General features: G+C 36.4%; 1 protein-coding gene across 6 annotated transcripts in view; it reads left to right on the forward strand.

Annotated features, from left to right (window-relative positions):
- The window catches only part of ENAH (ENAH actin regulator), a 129,228-nt gene that overhangs the window by 90,225 nt on the left and 13,917 nt on the right, over positions 1-25,086 (forward strand). For 3 of the 6 annotated variants that reach the window (XM_072948657.1, XM_072948659.1, XM_072948660.1), the window contains 7 exons: positions 846-930; positions 16,219-16,523; positions 17,718-18,512; positions 20,476-20,780; positions 21,700-21,845; positions 21,996-22,053; positions 22,838-22,886. In XM_072948657.1, the coding sequence (XP_072804758.1) occupies positions 846-930; positions 16,219-16,523; positions 17,718-18,512; positions 20,476-20,780; positions 21,700-21,845; positions 21,996-22,053; positions 22,838-22,886 (1,743 nt within the window). The remainder of the gene's footprint in view (positions 1-845; positions 931-16,218; positions 16,524-17,717; positions 18,513-20,475; positions 20,781-21,699; positions 21,846-21,995; positions 22,054-22,837; positions 22,887-25,086) is intronic. The other 3 variants (XM_072948661.1, XM_072948662.1, XM_072948663.1) reach the window with 2 other exon arrangements.

Here is a 25,086-nt window from a genome sequence, read left to right on the forward strand (position 1 = left end):
TCCATTCTTTTATTTATGTCATTTTAATACACATAATTTTTATATCCAATGACATTAAGATGTCCCATAATTTAGTGGCCTTCTTTATAATGCTAAAAATGGGTCTGCATTGTATATGATATGTGGGAATGGATGGTCATTAGTTTCTCATGACAGAATCATGTTGGTTTGAATGCAGGTTTTTTTGTTTTGTTTTGTTTTGTTTTACCCCAAATGAAAAGTTATTACGATTACCTCTGTTACCTTAAAAATTCAGATAAGTAAGTTAATTATATATGGAAGTTTAGCAAATGTTTATTTTCACCAGTACTAGAAATGCCAGGCCATTAAATAAGAATGGCAACTTAAAGTGGGCAAATTTGATAAATGCATCAGTCTAGTAATAAGGTTCTCATGCTCTCTCTCTCCTGTTTTTCATTTCCAGTGTTCTATTTAGGTGAGTTTTTGAATTCTGATTTTTCATTTAAGTTTTCCCTTTCCACATCATGAATAAGTACCCCAAAGAGAATGTCTCATTGTCTTAGAAAATGTCAAGCTTAGGTGCCTATTCAGATGCTCATTGAACACTTGTTTTACTCAAGCTCTTCATATATAAATGTTTATTTTTCCTTTATTGTTGATGTTTTCCATTTGTTTCAAGTAAACCTTCTGGAGGTAATGACAGTATTATGTTGCAGTCTTTCATTTGCTGTGTGTTATATAAAGCTTATATTTTATTTTGCTAAATAAAAAGAAGATACATTTGTAAATATGTGATGGTTTTATGTTATTCTCATGATTTTATCTCCTCTATCCAGCTTAGTATAAGGATGATGTTCATCTACAATGTTTCCTTCCCTTTTTAGGGCCAACATTGCCTAGACAAAATTCACAACTACCTGCCCAAGTCCAGAATGGCCCATCACAAGAAGAATTGGAAATTCAAAGAAGGTAAACTCACAAATTATTGTTTGTACTTTCTCTTTCTACTGCAGAAGACCACTCTGAACATCTAATACTGAAAGTAGATTTTGCCTCATCAGCCATTTGAACGTCTGAACTTTCATTGTTATATTAAGATTTGGAGGCGGGGGAGGGTATAGCTCAAGTGGTGGAGCGCGTGCTTAGCATGCACTAGGTCCTGGGTTCAATCCCCAGTGCCTCCATTAAAAATAAACAAACAAACAAACAAACCTACTCTTCCCTTCCCCCCGCCTAAAAAAAAAGATTTGAAATCACCATTACTAAGCAAGCAGATTCTTGATAGGCTGGATAAAAGATGTTATAAAATTTCATATCTGCCTTTTTGGTAAAAATCATACTGATGTAAATTTAAAATACTTTAAATGTACTTAACAGCATACAAAGTGTCTTTATACTTCAAGGAGTCTTATTTTGGTAGCAGTTATAAATTAATCTGTGATAATTATGGCTTTCACATGACTAATTTAACTAGAAGGTTGAAATAGTGTTGGCTGTTTGTGTAAGGCATTGAACATTGAACAAGATGTAGTAATGGAATACAAAAGCATTTTGCTTATGCTTAAACTGCTGGTTGAATGAAATCAGTAACATTGTCTTCGTTATTTCAGTGCAGTTTAGAAAGACAATTGAAATTATAATACAGCCTCAGGGGGTAGTTTTTTCTAAATTAGCAAAGAGTCTCTAAATTATAAGCTACTTTGTAATAAAATAATTTTATAAAATTCAGGCACATTCAGTAACTAAAATTGAGCTGGTCAAACTAGGTATCCCATTTTAAACAAATGAAAACTTTTTAGAGATGTTGATGTTGCTTTTTGTCACTAGTAGGTCACCCTTGTTTTGTTCTGGTTTATAACCTTCGTATAGATGGAATTTTCCAATTAAGAGGCATTTGCTCCGTGGCAAGTCAGCATTTTTTCTTGTCACCTTCGACTTGGATCTCACATTTGAAGCATTCTTCATATTCTTGATCTTGTCTTAATATATGTGTCATGTTTCCCTGATAGATGGTGAAAAGAATCTCTTGCTATGGTTCTGTGTTGGCTCCTTTGCTGTATAACTACTTAGCTCTTGAGGAATGCCCTCCAGGATCTCCCAAAATGAATTTTGTTCTTGCCACAGTTTATATACTCAGATCACTCCAGAAATAGCCTCCAAATTTGGTGAAAATCTATCTTCTCTTTAGAGTGATGCTGTAACATATATAAATAAAGTTTCTGTAGAAATAAGGAAAGTTTGAAGGATATAATAATTTCAGTTCCATATTTAAAGTTTTAAACATAGTAGAATAACTGTAAGAGTTAGAAATTGTAATGATACTGTCTCTCTCTCTTTCTCACACATAGACACACACAGAGAAGTAATTAATGAAAAACGATCATAGTTTCATTGAGAGTAACACATTTGCAGAAAACTAGAAAGAACCAGGAGAAAACCCTGAACATAATAGATAATCTCTGGTGATAGAGAGTGGATAAGCAAGTAATCCTGGAGATGGTTGCTGGAGCCCAGGACAATACAGGATAGGAACAAACCATCTTCTGGGTACTGCTGGCTTGTTAAGGGTCACAGAAGGTTGTCAAGAACTTGCAGCATGCAAGTTTAGTTGGAAATGAGTATCGAATGAATTTTTAGTAATTGTTATGAAAACTCTATACCTCATGTATATTCTTTCTTATTTCAAAGTACTAGCCCCTAGCAGTGTGCATCTGGACTTGAGGTTTTCTGTTTGTATGTGAGTAGATACTTAAGGGTTTGAAAATTGGGGATGTTGTTTATATTACTTATTTGTTTAGTTGAAGACTTTAACTCAGTCCTTTGAAGAGTGAAACCTAAACTTCTGAAAAATTGGTATGAATTTTAAAATTATTTTCTGTCCATATAGTCATGCACAGACTCTTCTTTGTTCTGCCAAAAGATACCAACCAAATTTCTTCTCAGTATTAATTTCATCTTCATTCCTTTTCTTTCTCTCTACCCATTTCCTTTTTAATCTTGTGAAATCCGCTTTGTGTCTTTCAACAAACCTATTGGACATGCTGCTTCCATCATTGACTTATTCTTGTTTAAATTTCTTCTCTTAGTCCACATGAGCCACTTCTCTTTCTTCCTTTTGGTACTTCGGAGTGTCTTCTTTTTGCCAACTCTTTTCCATTTCTGTCCTTTTCTTTACCTCTTCTTTTTCTTATATAAGGCTTTGCACTTAGCTATCTTTGTTTTTTCTTTCTGTACACAGTATAACCTTTGAAAAATTGATGGTTTGGTTGAATATTGCAGTTTTCTTTTAACTTTTATGCTGATGGCTTCCAAATCTACAGCTCCCTATCGTCCAGTGGAGATCCAGACCCATATTTCCACCTAAATGGAGTAGTGACATGGGTCTTTTTGAGAATTTGGTAGAAGTAGTGAACCACTGCCCTCTTCCATCCAGTGCCCCCACCCCCACCCTTCAGATATGTGTGTATGATTGTGCGTCCATGCACACGTGTGTGCCCTTATGTGTGAAAACCTGCATGCTATTTCAGAAGATCACAACAATGGGGATTTCTACTGTAGAGCTCCTCCATTTGGAGCCTCAGTTTAAACCCTTATGATTTCATTCTTAATGTACATTCCTTCTTCTCTTTAATATTTCTCCCAAGTTTTCAGCTTAGAAATTGTATAATTATCTTCATTCACAATGTCTATTCAAGTACATTTTGTTATTTCTGTCTCTGAAATCCTGTTGGATTTACTGTTCTGACATTCTCATTACTAGTAACTTTCTCCAGCATTTATTCTTTGATATGCTGCTGTAGTTTTCTAGTTTTTCTGTCTTCAACCTAGATCCCTTTCAGCTATTCCTACGTTATTACTGCCAGATTAATTTTTCTTAAACTCTTTGCACAAACAATACAAGAAGGCCTAAAATGGGGAAGGGTAATCTGCTACACAGGTATGCCTTCCTCTCATATTAATCACCAGATTTAATTGCTTTTACCCATTTCGACTCTTAGGACTTTTGATGAGTTCTTCCATAATAATATATAGTATGTTTATATTTCTGTTTCTTGATTAATGGTATTACAGATATTAGCTATTGACTACTAGAAGAATTCTTTACTTCCCCTGCCAATTACGAGTAGTTATTGTTTTTGGTTCTTTTTTTGATTTCTCTTTCAAACTGAACCTGTGTCTTAATCTTGGGCAATATCTCTTAACTTGTCACTCTGTGAGAGGAATGCAGTAGTTCTGCTCTCCTCCCTGTCCCTTTCTTCCATCTACTATCTAGTTTTGGCAGGCATACCATTTTCAAGGTTTATACATTTGCAGTCTTTGTATTACTGCCATTAAATCTTTGTCTTTATGTTAGTAGGTGATCGTTTCCCCACCTTCCTAGAATCTTTTTAAACCTTCTTATTAACCATGACAGTCTGAGTTTTCAAAGATATGACTAGTCATGTTTTTGGTTTGAGGGCCCCCCCCCATTTATTAAGCTCAATACTTAGTGGACTGTTTTCCATTTGAAGTTATTCACAACTCTTAAAAATTTTTTTTAAATTTTATTTCTTTACCCATTTCTTTGTCTCTATTTTCTCTATTCTCTTTTGGGGATCCTACTGGTCAAATGCTGGGCCTTCTGAGTTATTTCCTTTTCTCATTTTCTGCCTCTTTCTTTGTTCTGTATTCTTGATGGTATTTTAAAATCATATATTCTAGACCAGCACTATCCAGTAGAAATATAAGCTACATATTTAATTAAAATTTTTCTAGAAGCCATATTAGCAAAAATAAAAAGCAGGTGACATTAATTTTAATAGTACATTTTATTTAACCCATTATATCAAATATTATCATTTCAACATGAAATAAGCATAAAAATTGTTAAGATATTGTACATTCTACTTTTCATACTGAGTCTTCAAAGTTCAGTATGTATTTTACACTTACAGCACGTTTCTATTCAGACTAGCCACATTATGAGTGTACAAGAGCCACATATGGTTCATGGCCACCTAATTGGACAGCACAGTAGTAGATCTTCTATAATTTAATTTTATTCTCCAAGAGCTTTTAGTAGGGGGGTTATTATTACTTTTCCAAAACAGCCTGTTCTAAATTCATGATTTCTTAAGTCTCTCTTGTTCCTCTTCCTTTGCTTGAATTATCTCCTTTCTGTAGAGTGGTGTTGTTTGCCTTACTGATTTTACACAAATATCTGGTAATCTTCAGTGGTCTCCTTTGTTTCTAAAAAAAAGAGTTTGAATGATGTCAATACTTAGCTTGGGTTTGCTCTTCCACCATGGGGTTTGGGTGTCTACGGACAGCATTATTCCCAGACCTAGGGCTGCCAGGGAGGTCTATGCAGGTGGCTGGGCATACAGACTGACAGGCTCTCCTTTCGGGTGCAAGAGCAGGGAGCAGACAGGCCTCAGCCCCACAAAGCTGAGCTACTTTCATTTCCCCCAGATGCCCTAATTCACCTGACTCAGCGTTTTCAGTTTGTTTAGAGAACAGTCTTCTATGGTTAAGCCATTCCATTCGTTAGGAAGGAAGCAGAGGGGTGACAGGTGCGTTCTCTTCAGACAGTGTGTGTGTCTGTTAATTCTTCTCTTGTCTGCTTCAGCCATTCTCAGTATGTATTCTGGACTTCGGATGCCTCCAGTCTTCAATTAAGTTATGTTCCAGGCTAAGTGCTTTGTTCTAAGTGCTTACACTATATCAGGGTGGGGAGTGGCGGACAAAAAGCCTCACCCTAATCAGAGAATAGAGTGAACGTGACATAGGGTAGTAGAAGGTGGTAAGTGCTGTGGGGAAAGATACAGCTGAGTGAAGGGAGTATATGGTACAGAGGGGCAAGGGGAAGTGCTGGTTATACTTTCAAATAGGTTGATCAGAGTAGATCTTACTGAGATGAAAAGAAGCAAACAGCCTTAGTGGGTGTCCGGGTAAGTGCAGTGCTGCAGAGGGTGCAGGCAGCACAAAGCCTGAAAGTAGGATTGTGTGCGTGTGTGAAGGGAAGAACAAGAAGGCCACAGAGGCTGGAGCAGAGAGAACAAGAGTAGTGGGGGAGTTTGGAGGGAGTGAGTCGGGTCATGCAGGACCTTGCAGACGATTGTGAAGGATTTTAGCTTTTGTTTTGAGAGAAATGAGAAACCATTGGATGATTTTGATAGGAATGATCTGGCTTAACATTTTAACAGAATTAGTCCGGCTGCTCTATTAAGACCAAACCATAGAGAAACACGAATTGAAGTAGGTACAGGGTTGTGATAACAACCCAGCAAGAACACTAGATAAGAGGCCATTGAAGTAAACTGGGCAGGAAGTAATGGTAGCTTCCACCAGGTTATGGAAGTGGTGAGAATGTAGATTCTTAACATTCCTGGTGGATTGTATGTGAGGGGGTGAGAGAATGGGAGGAGTTGGGTTTTTTACCTGAGCCATAGAAAGGATGGACTTGCCATTAACTGAGATGAGCAAGGCTGTGAGTAGCAGGTTTTGTTGGGGCAGATCAGAGATGAATTTTGAAGATATTAAGACGCTCATTGGACTTCCAAGTAGAGATGTTGAATAGATAATTGGATGTACTTTTCCATAGGAACTGGGAAAGAATTCTAGACATATAACTCCTGCCTGCCCTTACTGTCTTCCAGAAATTTAATGACAAATTTGGTCTACTGAAGACCACTCTGCACAGTTTTCTACTTTGTAATGGGTTTGTTTATACACATTTTTATTATTTTTCTGGAGTTTCAGTAGAATCTTGGAGTTGGGGGAGACAGTTTGACTGTTCAAATCTACCAACTTGAGTAAGTACTCCTGTCTTGTCACTTCTCTGCTCACATTCCCAGTGGCCAACAATCATCACATCCAGTTTAACTCTGATATTTAAGAGCCCACCTCGTGTATTTCTTTCCTCTCTTAGGACTGTCTGTACAGCATACTTGTTTCTTCCTCTGTGCTTCTCTGGGTAGCATTTACCTCTTCTGAAAGGCCCTTCTCAGTCTTTCTGTGTTGTTATTTTTGTGTAGACTCTTTTCCAGCTTTTGGAATGGCTTTCTTTTTTGAACTCCTATAACTTAATCACAGGCCCTTTTGTATTTTATTGTTTGTTGTTTATTTTGTATACGAGCCTTACCTCTGCAGGGAATATTATAGGCTGCTTAGCATAGAGACCCGAATAAAGTTTCGAATAAAAAGCCAAGAAGTTCTTGGTACTAAATTCATTTATATGTAGGTGTTGGGGCCTAAGAGGCAGAAAATATGAATTTATAAGGTTGTTGGGACCATTAAATAAGATAATACACACTCTTTCCATGCTGTCTGGGCTTTTCTGTCTGTGCTATTTGGGAGATGGTGGGAGGCGTTCCTGGGGTGGTGCTCTTTGAGCTGTGCCTTGATGAGGAAGTGAAGTAGAGTTTGTAGTCATACAGTAGAAAAGCATTCCAGGCAGAAAGAGTCTGTGTGTAAGGGCATCAATCAATCAATCAGTCAATCAAATCTTAATTACCTCGGCGGGGAGGGTATGGCTCAAGTGGTAGAGCGCATACTTAACATGCATATGGTCCTGGATTCAATCCCCAGTACCTCTGTTATGAATGAATGAATGAATGTGTGTCTGTGTATGTATGTATGTATGTATGTATGTATGTATGTATGTATGTATGTAAGGACTAAGGGAGTGCAAACCAACCATGTGACATGAGCACTGCCCCTCTTGCCGCCTCCAGGACTGATAGTGCAGTTAAATGAAATTGCTTTTGAATATTGTTTTCCTGAATTTGTCATATAATAAAAAGACTTCTTGCTTTTTAACAATTTAGTATTTTCAAGTTACAAGAAAGGTACATGCCAATTTCCTTTGACCTACCTCCCAAACGATCTATTTTTGCTTATGGTTAAAAGATAGTTGGAAAAAGATACTACAAAACTCCAAAATAGCCACTAAATTTTATATAGACACTTAGTGCTGGCCTTCACTTTATCTCAGACAGCAGCTCTGCATGGCTGGATCTAATTTTGTAGACTAGAAGACACAATGGCAGAGGGATGTACAGCATGCTCTAGTAGGAAGTTTGATTCCCAGTAAAAATTATATTTTCAAAATTTATCTCATGCACTTATTTATATAAAAATAAATCTTCTTGTGCCTGATTTTTTTTCCTGGAAGTATAAGATACCCTCAAGGACAACTTTTATTTCATAAGTTGAATAATTGTGTCATTACTTTGGCTATATAACTGGCTCTTTTTGTGCCATTACTAGAAAATGTAGTGAAAAAGAATATTCATTTGCATTGTAATAGTCACCTGTAATATTTTAGTAGTTCTGTTTTCAGTATAAAGTTTAAATTATAATAAATGATGTTACATTTTTGTTATATTATTATACCTAATATATCATTAATTGATTTTTAAAGACTGGCAAATGATTTGTATTTGGTGAGCTAATAATAGAACAGGGTAGAAGGAGAATGACATGAGTGATGTGCTCCTCTGGTATATGTATGCATATATATGTATGGTGTGCATAATAAACTCCATAGGGTTTTCTTCAGAACTGTAAATCATAAATGGGTTATTTTAATCAATAGGCAAAAATTCTTATTCCTAAAGTTATTTTTCTTGGCTTCTGACTGTAGTTACAAAAAGGAAAGGAATTACTTAAAAGTTTAACATATTGAGAATCTGATTTGTTTGGGAAAATCAGTTGCACTTTGAGGAACATCAGTTGCACTTTAGGGACATCAGTTACACAATGTGAGGATAAGAAATGACCATCTACTGTCTGGTTGCTAAAATTTTATTGATGAGTGATACTAGAGATTGAATTGTGTCCCCCAGGAAAGATATATCCTAATCTTCACTACCTCCAAATGTGACCTTATTTGGAAATAAGACTTGTTAGTTAAAATGAGGTCATACTGAAGTAGAGTGGGACCCCCCCCCCACCCAGTCTGATTGATGTCCTTAAAAGAAAAAGAGAAAGTTACAGAAGCCAGATGACCATATGGAGACACAAGGAGAACAGCATGTGAACATGGCGGCAGAGATTATAGTGATGCTTCTACAAGCCAAGGAATGCCAAGAATTACCAACCTTCATGAGAAGGAAGAGCAAAGCAAAGGAAAAAGTCTATTAGAAGTGTTTAGATATCCAGATTTTCTACACAACACCCAAGCAGGAGACTAGAGATTTATTCTCGTTTAGACATGTTCTATACCAGTGCAGCTCATTGGAAATATAATGCAAACCAGATGTCATTTTAAAGTCTTCTAGTGACTACATTTTTTAAAAAATTTAATAAAAGAAACGAGTGAGATTAATCTTAATAATATATTTAATTCTGTATATCTAAGATATTTCAGTAGGTAATTCATACAGAATTTTAGAGCTGTTTTACACTCCTTTTTTTCATATTAGGTCTGAAAAATCTGGTATGTGTTTTTATGTTTAGAGCACATCCCAGATCAGACTAGGAGCATTTTAAGTGCTCAGTTGCAGCATATGGCTATTAGCTACCATTTTGGACAGCACAGCAGTCTAGGCTAGGGGTCAGCAAACTACAGCTCACTGGCCAGGTCCAGCCCTGTAGCCTGTTTTTGCATAACTAACAGCTAAGAATGGCTTTTACATTTTTGGAGAGTTTTTTGTTTTTGTTTTGTTTTTAAAGAAAAAAGAATGTGCACTAAGATACTATCTGGCCCTTTATGGTAAGTTTTCTGAGTCCTGATCTAGACCGAGGTATAGGAGACACTGCTGTGAGGGTGTGGGTGAAATGCCACATTAAAAAGAGCAATTAGTGAAAGTTAGCCAAGTTGATCCCTTTCTCCTGCTCAGTTCCCAGACCTTGGCAGCCAGACCTGTAGGACTCAGGTAAGAAACCTGACAAGTCTTACTTGGGAAAAAGCTTGGCCAAGAGAAAAAGACAAAAATGTTGATACTCGAGGTCCTCCCAGTGAAACTCATTTATTTAAGGGCTTCTGATCAACTTTAGTACCACATATAAATATGAATGGACAGCCAAGGATCATCAGACCTTTAAGGACAACTTCTATAACATGAAGACAGGTCAAAACAGCCAGAAAAAGTTGAAATTGGAGGAAATAGATGTAATAACAGGGAGTAGAAGAAAACCTAAAAATACACTATAATATCTTCAGAAAACTAAGAAAATATATTTCATTCATAAAGTAAACATTTGTAGTTACTTAAAAAGAATCATTCAGACTGTAAGAAAATGTACTTAGAATTTTTTTTTTAAACAGTGTTAATTTTAATAATAGGTTTGAGAAATAAGGGTTAGGAAATTGCCCTGAAAATAGTTGTAAAGGAGATAGTATATGAAGATCAGATTAGGAGGTCCAACAAGCAAATAATAGGAGGTTAAGGGAGGAAAAATAACAAAAATGTGAAGAAATGTACTCTGCAAATAAATAATATAAGAACATTTCCTGGAACTCAGTTACTTGATCATGATCAGACATCTGCAAACTTCTTCTGAAAAGGGCCAGATGGTAAATATTTTAGACTTTGTGTGCCACAAGTTCTTTATCGGCATTTGTTCAACTCTTCCTTTGTAGCTTTGCCATAAACAATATGGAAATGATCAGTATAGCCAGATTTAGGCCTTGGACTGTAGTTTGCCAGGTTCCCCTGGTTTAGATTGAAAAGACTCACCAAGTGTGCAGCCTAGTAAGTAGGAATAACATAAAAAAAGACCTACCACCAAGGCATATCATTGTGGAATTCTAGAATACTATAATAGGAGATTTTAAAAGTAGGGAGAGCTTCAAATTCCTGAGAAATTATTTCCAGTCTAAACTTCCAGTCTAAAACTTCTCTCTCTGCACAATTTCCTAGGAAGCTACTAGAAGATGTATTCTATTAAAATGAGAGTAAACCACGAATGATGAAACCATAGGAGGAGCCAGGAAACAAGGAATCCAACTTAGGAAAGAGATGAAAGAATTCCCAGGATGACTATGAGGAAAGCAAAACCTCAGGACCTAGCAGTTCTAGAAGTTATAAAAAGTTATAAAAGGGGAATAATAACCCTAGCACAGAAGTGGGGGAGTTGGAGCGATGAAAATGTGTGGTCTTACAATTAACCTTCAGAGGCAGGATGGACCAGAGTTTCTGAGGGAAAAACAAAATAAACCAAAAAATGGATCAGCTGATATGTTTCACCATTTTGAGAGGGTTTACAGTTCTGATGGAGCATGTGGGGTGAAATATGGGTAGGTATCAAGAAAAAGAATCAAATATAAAAAAGTAGCCATTTTTAACAACACAGTAAGAAAGGAATTGCTCTAAAAAGTAAATGTGGTCAGCCATGAGTAAGTTAAGTGAATGCTGATACATCCAAAGTACATCCATGGTATTATTGGGAGAATGAGGAAGGAAAGGTTTTGAGGGGTTAGGGGTGTAAGAGTTAAATCATTTTGTAGTAGGAAGTCAGTAGATAACTTATAAATCTGAAAACTAAGAAGTATTAGTTCTAAACAAATTACTGTATTTAGAAACATGAGATAAATACCGAAGTGTTGAAAGCAGTTGCTTCTGGTGAGAGGAATCAGAAGTGGTGAGGATTGGAAAGAGGATTAGTGTTTTGCTATAAATTTTCTGATACTATTTGACTTTTTAAGCTATATATATATATTTTATAGTTTAATTTTTTTCATTTTTAAGGAGGGTAAAATTGAGTTAATAAAACGAACATTTACTTTAGATGTTAAATCTTGTTAGTCCAGTACCTTTGCTATAGTAACATGATGATAGTATGGTTTAGTTTTCTATTCATATGTTGTGTGTTATTTATTAATATCAGTTTTTGATTCCTACTCATATTATTAATTTGGCTTCCTTGGCTGACTGTGATGAAAAAACATATTCTAAGAAACATGAGTCAGTCCTGTGTTAGTCTCAACAGGGAACTTAATTTAGTTAATATCTATAAATAGTTTGCAAATCACCACTACTACCTGTAAGTTATAAAAGGGGAGTAATAACCCTAGCACAGAAGCGGGGAGTTGGAACAATGAAAGTGTACAGCCCTTCAGTTAGCCTTCAGAGGCAAGATGGACCAAGAGTTGACCGCCTTCTCTTGTAAGTATTGTCTCCTGTCTCAGGAGCTTGATAATATTAAAACTTAATTATCTTGTATAGTTCTATCCATTTTTCATTTGTTGACTAATAGAGAAGTATTTCACCCACATTTTATTGATGCAGTCTTATTTTCTGACAAATGTCAGTACCATTAAAGTGTTACTAAATATTATTATCACAGAATATTTTTCCTTGTCTGCCTTCCTCCTTCATTATGTCAAAATTTAAATCACTCTTCACCTGGCACAGTTTGTTATACATAAGGCTGAATGAAATGTGTTTTAAAATTGTTATATAGATTTTGCTTGCTCTAAGAAAAATAAGTCTTTGAGTTAACATCAACTAAATATGTGTTTGAATGTATAAAAGAGATATTAATTTCATTGCTTTTCAGTGCTTTGTGCATCTCTTTACATTTGGGGATAATTTTTTAGGGGAGAAGTAGGTATTTGTGGTGGGAAGAATTATTTCTGATATTTTAAAAATGCTCCTGGTGGCTGTAAGATTAGTCTTTTGCACGATTTTTTCTAAAAATTTTTTTTCTCAAACTTTCAAATTATTGTAAAATGCCTATCCTAACTTAAAAGTTAGTCTTCCAGATTTCTTCCATACTTCAGAATTAGGGCCCTTGTACTTTGAAAAAGTCTTCAAATGAAAACAGTCATTTGTAGACAGAACTCTAGGGGAAAAAGTCATGTGCATTTCCAGTATGTGAGTTGGCAGTGATATTTCTAAGAAAAGCAGAGTTTATAAATTTGGAAACTGTTCCCCTAAAAAGATATACAAATGTCTTGCTTTAGAAGTCAAAACATGAAAGTCGGAAGATTTAAATATACCACCCAATTTAGGTGGGAATTACTCATTCCACTAAAGATTTGTAAGCCTTGGGTTTTCTGTTTGACACACAACTTTGGGAAATATGTTTAGATGTGCTTCTTTTCAGTGAGCAGGCTAAAAATTGGAGTCTTTGAACACTTCCCTTTCTTGCATCTTTCGTACTTTCAAATCAAGAAAATAATATAGTCAGCAGAATCTCCTGCAGCTGTGTGAACTGCCTACTTCAATCACCTATCAGTGAACATGGCATTCATTGTATGCTCTTTTCCTGCATGAGTAGGTGCTCTCTTATAGACTGAAAACCCTAGACTATTATGACATGTGGAACACTCTTTTTTTAAGTCATGCCATTATTTAATTATTCTTTCAGATACACTTTACTTTATGCCTTAAACTTACTTTTTATATTAAAGAGTGTTATATGGTTTAGAGAAGCAGCCATTAACTTGGGTGGGGGGGGCACTAAGAACGTGGATAAGAAATGAAATGTAGGCTTAGAATACTTGTTCAGCTATGAACACTATTTGCATTATCACATTAATAACGTAAACTCTAAATACTGATTTAACCAGAAACCAGTGTTCTCCCATGACTATATTTGGAAAAGCCTGTGTGTGGTAAGGGAGTTACAAGAGACGTCTTCTTGTAAGTCAGTTGACATATATGAAGTTGAAACAGTCAAAAGTATTGACAGTAATTATCTCTAGTATGCTAGAAACTGGGGTGAGATGGCTGGAGCAATGAACTGCTGTTTTTTGTTACAAACTTTAAAAACTATGTGCTTGTATTATTTTGATAAGATAAAATGAAAAGAGATGACACAGAAAAGTAAATGGACCTAATAAACTGGATCTTTTTATTATAGATCTGGTGCAGCTTCATTACTCCAGAGTTACTTTCCCATAGCTTCTGTTTTCAGATATATTCTGATTAAAATAATATGGGTATATCTTTTGTCTTCTGGACCCAATAGATTGCTTAGAGTATTACATTTAAAATTCTCTTACTTTTTGCTGCCTGTTCTGTGTTTTGAATGTAATATAAGCCCTAGCTAAGTTTATTCATTAGATGTAAGTTATTCAAAAATAACAACTTTATGTCTAGTTTGTTATTAAAAATATTCTTCTGAATATACCTCATTTCTTGCCCTCCTTCCTATAGTGATATTGTTATCCCTCACAAACTTTGGCAGCTAGTAATTTATCAAATAGCATAATAAAGTCAGTACTATATCCTAAAAATCTGATTTTATTATTTAGTTGTCAGTATTTTCATCTTACCCACAATGCTATGAAATATATTATGTGTAAGAGGAGTATACTTTTTTTTAATTTTACGAAGAGTTAATGTTTACAGCAAAATAATCAAAGTCCAGGTAGATATTTGGAGACATTTTTCAGCTCTGTTATGTTATGCATGGAAGGCAAAAATCAACTTATTCTAGAACCACATACAGTAGGCTTCTGCAAGTTTTGATATAATCACAGAGATTTCTTAGTCAGTGTTTGAAGTCCTACAGGTAAAGATTTTTAATTGAGTTATGAGCAAATATTGAGATATTCTGTACTTTCTTAAATAAGGAGACAAAAAGATACGAATGTTTTTCTAGTTGATCTTCAGATTTAATAAACTATTAATAGGATTGGTCTTGGCAGAAAGGGTAAATTTATCAAGGTATCAAGATAACTGGTGCCATGCCAAACAAATAGATCTATCCTCCAAAACATTCTGGAAGCTCGGTAACAGTCAACACATGTAAAGCTTCCATCTTAAATTAGGGCTGTAAACTATTCAATAAAAGGTGCTGTGATGTAGATCATTACTTCACATGTCAAACCCAAGATGAATTTCATATGAACTAAGGATTTTATTGTGAAAAATAAAAGCATGAAAAGTAAGTAATTATATAATCCTCTTGTGAGACAGGGCTGCCTAAGAAGGAAAGCAAAGGCACATTACTTAAAGGAATAATGTTACTAGATTTTCTGCATAAAAATTAAAAGCCATGTTACAAAATAAAACTTAATAAATCAAAGACATAAAAAACCATAATAAAAATTAAAGTGTGTATGTCCGATATGTGTAACAAAGGGTTATTATCTTTAATATAGAAAAAACTCTTTCAAATGAATATGGGATATTCACTATCCCAAGAGAAAACTGATCAAAGAACATGTGCAGTCAATACTAATACAAAAATGAGTAAGCAAACTACAAAGTACTTAGCCTCAGAAGTAATCAGAGAAATGCAGATTATTATGTGATAACAGTCATATTAGCAAAGATTAAAAACAATGATGGTATTCAGTGTCAGTGAGGAGAAAGGAAAGTGGACATTCTCATATACTATTGGGCTGCTGGGAAGTGTTAATTGGCACAGCTATCCCTGAAGATAATTTGGGACCATGTATCAAAAATCTTGATGTTTATCTTTTCATCTCACAAATCTGTGTGTTAGTGGTGATACTTAAGAAGCAGTTAGAAAAGAGTTCAAAGATAAATGAAGATAAATATTTGTTGTAGTATTAGTAATACTATTAGCCTAACTTATACTAGGAGAGACCTCTTAAACTCTGGATTCCTAAACAGTCATGAAAAGTAAAGGTGCAAAACTGTACTTAGTACCTTAGAATACCTTTTACAATATATCAAGTGGGAGAGAAGAAAACAGATTTCAGAGTGGTAGGGAAATACTCTATTTCATTTGGTTTTTAAAGTTTATATGCATATTTTTACATAAGGAAAAGTCTGAAAGTATGAATGCCAAAATGTTAATTATAGTGACTTCTGGATATAAGGCTTAATGTGATTTTAAGTTTCTCTTCTTCTCACTTAACTCTTTCTCATTCACCAAACTTTTGAGCTATTGCTGTGACTAGCCATTGTATTTTCTAATATGACAAAGTATAATTTGTTACTATGAAAATTTGATGTTATGTTTTAGGAAGGTAATTACAATTTAGAAATTTTTTCATTAAATGATTCAAGTAATGTCTTGGTCATTAAAGTGGTATGTTCAGTTACTTGGAAACTTCATTTGTTTGCAACACTTTATTCATGAAAAGTACAGAATAAAGTGAGGCATTAGTGTAATGTGGTGAAGCAGCCCACAGTGGTCCTAATAAGAGAAATTATTTTCATTTGTATGAAACGTAAGTCATCTCTGTCTAACTAATCTTTCTTCATGTGGGAGGAGAGATGTTGATAGCACCTTCTACACTGCTTTGTATTTGAATCAGAAATAAGGTTCACATAGGATCATTGTGAAAGGAATAGGTATTTAATGACAAGTAGCCATAGTTGTGTATTTTTAATTTCTTAATTTCAGGCAACTACAAGAACAGCAACGACAAAAGGAGCTGGAGCGGGAAAGGCTGGAGAGAGAAAGAATGGAAAGGGAGAGATTGGAGAGGGAGAGGTTAGAAAGGGAAAGGCTGGAGAGGGAGCGACTCGAACAGGAGCAGCTGGAGAGAGAGAGACAAGAAAGGGAACGTCAGGATCGCCTGGAGCGCGAGAGACTGGAGCGTGAGAGACTGGAGAGACTGGACCGAGAAAGGCAAGAAAGAGAGCGACAAGAGCAGCTGGAAAGGGAGCAGTTGGAATGGGAGCGAGAACGAAGAATATCAAATGCCGGTAAGAAGTGGACAAATTACTCTGTGTTCCTGATGTCTGAGCTTGGATGGCGGATGGCGTTTTGTGTAGTTGTATATTGGGAAGACTATTTCACATTCGAGATGCCTGGGATTAAGCAGTATGATTTGAAATTAGAAAAAATATGCAGCAGTTGCTACTTGAACATTTTCTTTTTATTCCTCTCTGTATTGCTTTTATTGCTTGGAGACTTAAAGAAAGCTCTTGGAAATTTTTATTCTGGCATTCTAATTCTTCTAACTTCCCATAAATTGGCTATAAAGTGTAAGTGTGTTTTTATGAGAAATTTTTTATATTGGATGAGTTTGGAATGTATTTCCCTTTTGAGATTGCTTAAATTGTCTCGAAAACTGCAGCATTCCAAAAATTCTGCTTGATTGTATTCTAAAGTTTTTGAAGGAGGAATTTTAAAAAGTGGGCAAAAAAAAATCCTCTCTAAAACTGACTAATAATTTAAATATTTTCTAGTATTGTGAAAAATAAGTGAAAATTACTAAATCTGATGGAATTTTATTGAAAGACATAAGTGTTAAGATATGACTAAAAGTTTGGGGTATTTTGACATTCATTAAAATTAACATTTATTATAGGATTTAAGAATTATTTTTATTCCATATGGCCTATAACTAAAGTCTTAGTGTGAGTTGATTAAATATTGGTTTATTGGTTTGCTGTTTGAGTTAATTCATTTGGTTTTGATTGCCTAATTATTTTCTGCTGTTATGGCCAACAAAACTTCCACAAATAAGCATTGAATTTGGGGGTTTCTAGCCCTTCAGAGTAAACTTTTTGCTAATTTCACTGTTTGTTGTTTAAAAAAACAACTGAACATTCTTTGTAGTCTTTTTCATGTAATAGTGATTTCTTTTTTGCGGCCTAAATAATGAAAATTAAGACTACTGTCTTTGTCTGGTAAAGAACAAGCTAATCAACTTAATTTATCAATCTGTTTATTAGATGAAAAGAAAACTTACCTCTTTTGGATCTCAATGTATTTATAAGTTAAAACCTTCTTGGTTGAAATTAGTTATTTGCACATATGCTTAATTCTCTGGTACTAACTGTAGTCTACATTTGTACATTTTGTCTGAATGCTGGTTTTGTGGCTTTACTAGCTCCCTTTTTCTCTCTCCTTTTTTATCCTGTCTTTCGCCGCTGCTTTCCACCTCTGTCCAGCTCCATCTTCCGACAGCTCCCTGTATAATGCTCCACTTCCTGAGTATGCCAGTTGCCAGCCTCCTTCAGCACCTCCTCCATCATACGCTAAAGTCATCTCAGCTCCAGTGTCAGATGCCACTCCTGATTACGCTGTAGTGACCGCTTTGCCACCTACTTCCACACCCCCTACACCACCACTTCGACACTCCGCGACACGTTTTGCAACATCTTTAGGTTCAGCCTTCCACCCTGTTCTTCCCCACTATGCTACAGTTCCTCGTCCTCTGAACAAAAACTCTCGACCTTCTTCTCCTGTGAACACACCCTCTTCTCAGCCTCCAGCTACGAAGCCCTGTGCCTGGTCTGCTTCCAATTTTTCACCCCTCCCTCCATCTCCTCCAGTAATGATTAGCAGCCCCCCAGGCAAAGCTACTGGTCCAAGGCCCGTCCTCCCTGTTTGTGTCTCTTCTCCTGTGCCCCAAATGCCTCCATCACCAACAGCACCCAATGGGCTGCTTGACTCTGTCACATACCCAGTGTCCCCACCGCCTACCTCAGGGCCAGCAGCGCCGCCGCCGCCGCCTCCGCTGCCTTCCCTCACACCACTCTCACACTGTGGATCTCAAGCTTCTCCTCCTCCAAGCACCCCTGTTGCCTCAACTCCCTCATCCAAGCCTAGTGTTCTCCCTTCTCCCTCTGCAGCTGCCCCTGCCTCTGTGGAGACTCCTCTAAACTCTGTGCTGGGAGACTCCTCTGCTTCTGAGCCAGGCTTGCAGGCAGCCTCTCAGCCGGCCGAGACTCCAGCCCCACAGGGTAAGGCTTACATTTATCGCTACTAACGACTAGTCACTTGAAAATATTATACATCAACAACCATAATTGCCTAGGAGAATGAGGATGGTTTTGAAAAAGTTTTTGAAAGTGGATTTTTTTTGTTTGGATTAACTGCATTTGGAAGATCAATATGAGCAATTTCCACGTTAACTAGGTTTTGATGTCTCTGCGGTGTTGTGGTTGGAGGTGTTTTCCACTAGGTAAGGGCCTCCGTACATTTCTTTTCAATTTCACTAGGAGACCATTACTTGACACGTTAATCTGTACATTAAATGTATAGTCGAACTTTTCTTCCTTTAATTTCTGGGAAGCACGGAGACAATATTTAGTGCCCAGCTATAGTCATTAGGTATATCATCCCAGGCTCTCCTCTGGAACACTTTTGCTCTTGGACCCTATTTCATTTGGGCCTCTCCTGTACATATTGGGCTTCCCATATTAGACTTTTCAGGGATGGGTGCCCCCCATAACCCTGGGAGCAGCAGCCCAGCCCAACTTTGCACAAGGGGTAGAGAGATGGCAGATTTGATTTGTGCCCTAGAGGGTTCCATGGTCCAAAATTATAAGATGTAGAAGGCTGAAGGGATAGTTGGGAGAGCAGAGCATCCTCTACAGTTATCCCCTCAGCCCCCATGCCTGAACTTTGCCTTCATGGTAACAGAGGAGGGAGGATGTAATCTTCTAAGTGTGGATTATTTGTAAATAGAGAAGGACCTGGTTCTATAAGTAAAGAAGAAGAGCTTAGCAACCCCTCCCTTGTTTAAAAGGATTTAGCAAGAATTAACAGGAAGGAACATGACAACAAATTTGTTCTTACAAAGACAGTGTTATGGTCTGTATTTAAATACTTCTCTTTAAAAAAAAATCTTAGTTCTTAAGGGCTGTGAGTGTATATTTTTCATGTTGACTTACTGAATTTACTTAAACATTGAATCACAGTTCTAGTATGTGCAGTTCAGTATCACTGTAATGCAGGACAGGAGAGGCACAGTTAGGCTGACAAGGTCAAACGGCCTGCCTCCTGTGTCCTCTGAGCTCTGATGATCTGTGGAAGATTGACAGCCCATTACTCTATATTCTCCTTCCAGCAGTTTATGCCTTCAGCTTGTGTAACTGTTCAAAGTTAGCAGTTGCAAAAACACCTTACCACCCAGTGTGCAAATAGCATTTTGTTTGTCCTAAAACACCTCTTTAAGCCTTAAGGGAGGGGGGTAGACCTACTGGGTCAGTCTCCTGATTCTTGTTCTTGTCCACTCCCTTTGTGATTTTATAAGATTTGGACATTTCTCTCCTATCCCCTGTCTTCTAGTCTTTAAAAAAAAAAAAACCAAAAACCTCTGCACTTCAAATTCTGTCTCCTAATTGTTCCTGATAGTAAATTTGAGGTTTTACTTTGTTCTAGTAGATTCCTTCACTTCAGTGATTCTCAACTCTCTTTACACGTTGGATTTAAATGTGGAATATTTTTGAGATATTGAAGCCAGGAACCCACCCTTGCATGTTCTCAATTCAGCCACTGTTTTAGAACTTACTGCCTCAACTCTTATGGTTTACCCAGATTATTTTGGGTCTTTTATTTCAAATGGCACTAACTGCCGACCTATTCGTTACTTTGTCTTTTCAGGGATGCCCCCTCCTTCTCAATATTTTATAAGCATTTATTTTGTTTATTTACCAGATACCCATGAAAAAATTGAATTAGATGATCTATTACAAAGTTCTGTTAATAAAACTAACATTAAGTAATTTTCACTTTGGCCTTAAATTTTAGTATTTTTTGATACTGCTCTGGATTTTAAACATGATGATAAGTTGAACTCTGATTTTTAATAAACATTTGAGTCAATTTAATTTAGCATGGCTATTCTAGGTGCCTCTCCTTCTAAGGTAGTATCAGTCAGCTCTATCGTTGATGGTCTTATTTAACATTTCTTTCTCTCAGGCATTGTCTTGGGACCACCTGCACCTCCACCCCCTCCTCCACTCCCACCAGGTCCTGCGCAGGCTTCAGCTGTGCTCCCTCCTCCCCCAGGACCCCCTCCACCCCCTCCACTTCCATCCTCAGGGCCTCCACCTCCGCCTCCTCCACCACCTCTTCCTAATCAAGTACCCCCCCCTCCTCCACCACCTCCTGCTCCCCCTCTCCCTGCATCTGGATTTTTTTCGGGATCCATGACTGAAGACAATCGCCCTTTAACTGGACTCGCAGCTGCAATTGCTGGAGCAAAACTTAGGAAAGTGTCACGGGTAAATGCATTTCCAAGTCACTTGTATCTTTTTATGTATGTCATATCTGTCTCAGTATCTAAAATACTGAATTTATTGTGTTCTAATTTTATGAACCCTATGTTAATAACTTGACTGATTAAAAATTTGAAATAATTTAAACTCACAGAGAAGTTGCAAGGATAATATAGTTTCCTGTAAACCTATCACACAGATTCATCATTTAACATTTTACCGTATTTGCTTTATTATTATTTGTGTATGTTTCCTTCTACATAAACACACTCTTTTTGTCTGAATTGAGAGTAAATCAGAAACATTATCCCTAGTTCCCTAAATACTTAAGTGTGTATTTTATAAGAACAACATCCATCTACATGACCACAGTATAATGATCAAACTCAGGAAATTTAATTGATACAATATTATAACCTAGAAACCTATTCAAATTTTATCTATTGTCCAATAACATTTTTATGGCAGTTTTTTTTCTAGTCCAAGACTACCCATTACATTTAGTTGTAATGTTTCTTTAATTTACTTTAATCTAACAATTCCTCAAACTTCTCTTCATGATATTGACATTTTTGAAGACAACAATAATTATTTTATGGGTCATCCTTCAGTTTGGCTTAGCAGATATTTCTCTAAGATTAAATTCAGACTGGGCATTTTTTACCACCAGAGTAATATGTCCTTTTCAATGTATTACACAGGGAGACAGTGGTATCATTTTATCCCATTATTGGTGATGTCAGCTTTGATAAAGCTTCCATTGATAGGTGAAGTCACTCCATTGGTTCTCAAGATTTTTAAAGTAATATTTAGATATTTTTATTGAAATTAATGCTGATGTATCCTTCTGTTTCAAATGTAGTATATTAATAAGCATAGAATTGTCCCACATCGGAGTTTATTGTGTATGTATATTCTCATTAAGATGGAGGATGCCTCATTCCCAGGCGGAGGGAACACCATTGGTGTGAATTCGGCCTCATCTAAAACAGATACGGGTCGTGGAAATGGACCCCTTCCTTTAGGGGGTAGTGGTTTAATGGAGGAAATGAGTGCCCTGCTGGCCAGGAGGTGAGTGAGAAGTTATGTGGACATGTCCAGAATTGAGGAGATTTTGTTAATTTTGTGCTAACTATAAAGATACAGTTCTTCCCTTTTGGAGTAGTTTTAAACTAAGAGTTACCTGATTTTTTTTTTTAATCTGATTTACCTTTTTTCTAGGAGAAGAATTGCTGAAAAGGGATCAACAATAGAAACAGAACAAAAAGAAGACAAAAATGTAAGTTAATAAAAATAGTTTACTACACCTGAAAATGTGAAGTTCACACATAGCTCGTTAAGGAAATTGTGTCAAAGATTAGTTTCAACGTAATTTATTTCAGCTAACAATTGCTTATTTTTAACTCTTCAGAGATTAGAAAAATGGCCTGTTGGAGCATTACTTATAAATTTTTAATGGCATTCTTATTAAAATGGGTTGAATGTGTGGAGTGGGGGGAGAAACACTGAAATTCCAACATGTAGAGTTTAATTCTGTATCTTAAGCCTATCATAGAATGAGTGAATGACCTTTTTTACAAGGTTTTCTAAATTCAAAGTTTCCTTGCATTTGAAATGAAGTAATTAGACCAAATCAATGGTTTTAAAATGTGTCCCCTAGGAGCCCTGTTATTATTAGCTGGGCCCTAAGAGTGTAACCTTCGTGCCCCTCTTTCTAGTTCAGCAGGGCAAACTCTGCTTTATCTGTTTTATATATTAATGTTTAACAAACAGTGTAATTGCTTTCCTGCTGCATTTGGCCTGTTTTGATACCGTTCCTCAAATCTGCTACATCTGGCTTAATAACTTGGGCTAGTGTGGTTCTCAATGAGAACACAGGGGAAAGGATCTGTGGGGAGCAGCGAGGGGGGTGCTAGGCTCAAAACGAAGTCTGAGCTAGAATAGAAGGGAGAAAAGACCGATGAAGAGAAAAGTGGGAAATGGCAGGAAGTATAAAACACCAAATACATGCAACAGGCTTCTAGTAGATGTGATATTATTAATACGTATTTCTGTATCTTTAGGAAGATTCAGAGCCTGTAACTTCCAAGGCCTCTTCAACAAGTACACCTGGTGAGTTCAAGAGATACACTTTCATCTTTCTGAAGTTTCTCTAAATATCAGTGCTCCTCAGTTAAAAATTCCCCATTTCCACATGTTTGGGTCAGGTTAACTGCTTAGTCACTAAATCGTTAGTTCTTTGTTCACACTTGAAAGCACTGTTTCCTGTCTGTGCCTTTTGTGATCCCAGAGGCAGCTGTTAATTTTTCTGATATTGGGAGACCTATTAAAATCGAAAGTTTTTTTCTGATGACTCTTTCTCTGAAAATCATAATTTTTATACATTTATGTATGAATTTTATACATTTATGTGTATTATTGTTAATGATTCGAAGTTATTCTCTAAAACATGGGAAAAATGTTATCAGATGAAAGAGAAGTACTTTTAGTAATTGATTCTTAAAGGTCAGGATTAAGTGAGAATGTAGCTGGCACTGAAGTCTATTTCAAGACATTCTCACATTGAACTGTCATTTCCCGTTCATCAAGGAAATAAAGCTTCTAATTTGTAAGGTAAAAAAAAAAAAAATCTCCTTAAAGCTTTGGGAAATGTTCTTGAATTCAGTGAAATTTCTGGCATTGAGAACTCTTGGGAGTTAGAATACATTACTTAGAATATTGACAAAATATACATATCATTGGAGGTACTTAATGACAACTGTATCCATGTTTAGAATATGAGATTGTTACATTTCTTCATATTTGACTAAAGAGTAAGCACTGGATTATCTGTTTACTTCCTTACCTAATTTGGAATGAAGTGACATAAATAAATTTGATGGTTTTGACAAACGAGTATCTAGAATGATCCGTAGGAATACCATTATACGGAAACGTCTATAACCTCTTGTTCTCATTATTGAATAGTAACTATTCAGTAGTCTGATTCTGTATCGTAATTGATATTGTGACTAAATTGTTTTTCCTCTGAATAGGACTCGGATCAGTTTACATTATCTTCATTTAAAATTCCCTGGCTTGTGACCCACCTATTTTACCTTTCTCTTTCTTTGATAAACCAAAATTAATATATATGCTGTTATTAAAACCATAGATATTTTAGAACTCAACTATAATTTAGGGTCACAGAACTTTTTAGAATTGAGAGCTCTGAGCCCTCTCCCAGGGAGGGGAGAAAACCGTATTTTTATACAAATTTGGTCATCATTTCAAAATGTTCGTAAATTCCCTGAAGGTTATCTGTGGACTCCAATTTAAGAACTTCTTATCTGATGTAATCTCCTTATTTAAAATATGGAAAACTGAAGCATAGATTTTGCATGTGTTTTTGTGTGTATGTTTGTATGTGTGTGCCATTTTTATAAAATTAAGGGTTCATTCAGGGCTGGGGGCTTCTTTTTTTGTTGCTTTTTTTCATTCAGGTTTTTTTGTTTGTTTGTTTTAACTTGGCATGTGTCAAACACTTGACAGGCCAAAAAAGAAGTGAGAGATAAAGTCACCCTAAACAGAGGAAACTCATGGTTCAGCTGGAAAGATGAGACACACACAAGTGAAAAGTTGATCTTTTACAGTCACATGTTGAATAGTAAATACTATGTTAAAGAGGGAGGAGATTGTATAGTTTGGAGCCACCTGGGTCCTCTTTGTAGGGAGAGGTGACCTCTTCCCATGCCTTGAGGAGTGTTTAGCTTGGCTGAAGGTAGAGGAAGGGGTGCTGTGTCAATGAAGCATGAGCAATGCTGGGGAGCTGGAGATGAGCCAGGAGAGACTAGAGAGTGTTAGGTAGACTTGCCTGACTAGAGTGGAGGGGTTTTTTTGAGGAGGATTGGGGGAAAGGCTTGGGAAAGCAAGTTAGAAGCAGAATGTTGAAAGCCTTTTACGAAAATATCAGGAGTTCAGACTTTATCCTGCGAGAATTGAGTTGACAAGCAACTGAAACTGTTTTAGGAACATTAAAGTGGCAGTTGTGAGCAGAGCGACATAGAAATCAGGGATGGCCGAGATAGGGAAACTAGTAAGGATTCAGTGTGTTTCCAAAGACCCAGTGAAGGTAACCCAGCCTCTGTCCTTCCTCCTGAAACCCACCTGGAGCCCCATTAGAGAGAACACAGCCTCACGTGATCTGCACAGGTGACTTGAACTGCCCATCCTCAAAACCAGATGAGTGCTTTTAAGATTAAAAGATAGTTCTGGTTTGGCTAATTGAGAAAGGATGTCAGGCAGCTGTTAAATGGCAGCACTTGCTACATCT

The sequence above is a fragment of the Vicugna pacos genome, chromosome 23, assembly GCF_048564905.1.
Source record: "Vicugna pacos chromosome 23, VicPac4, whole genome shotgun sequence".
NCBI classification, from domain to species: domain Eukaryota; kingdom Metazoa; phylum Chordata; class Mammalia; order Artiodactyla; family Camelidae; genus Vicugna; species Vicugna pacos.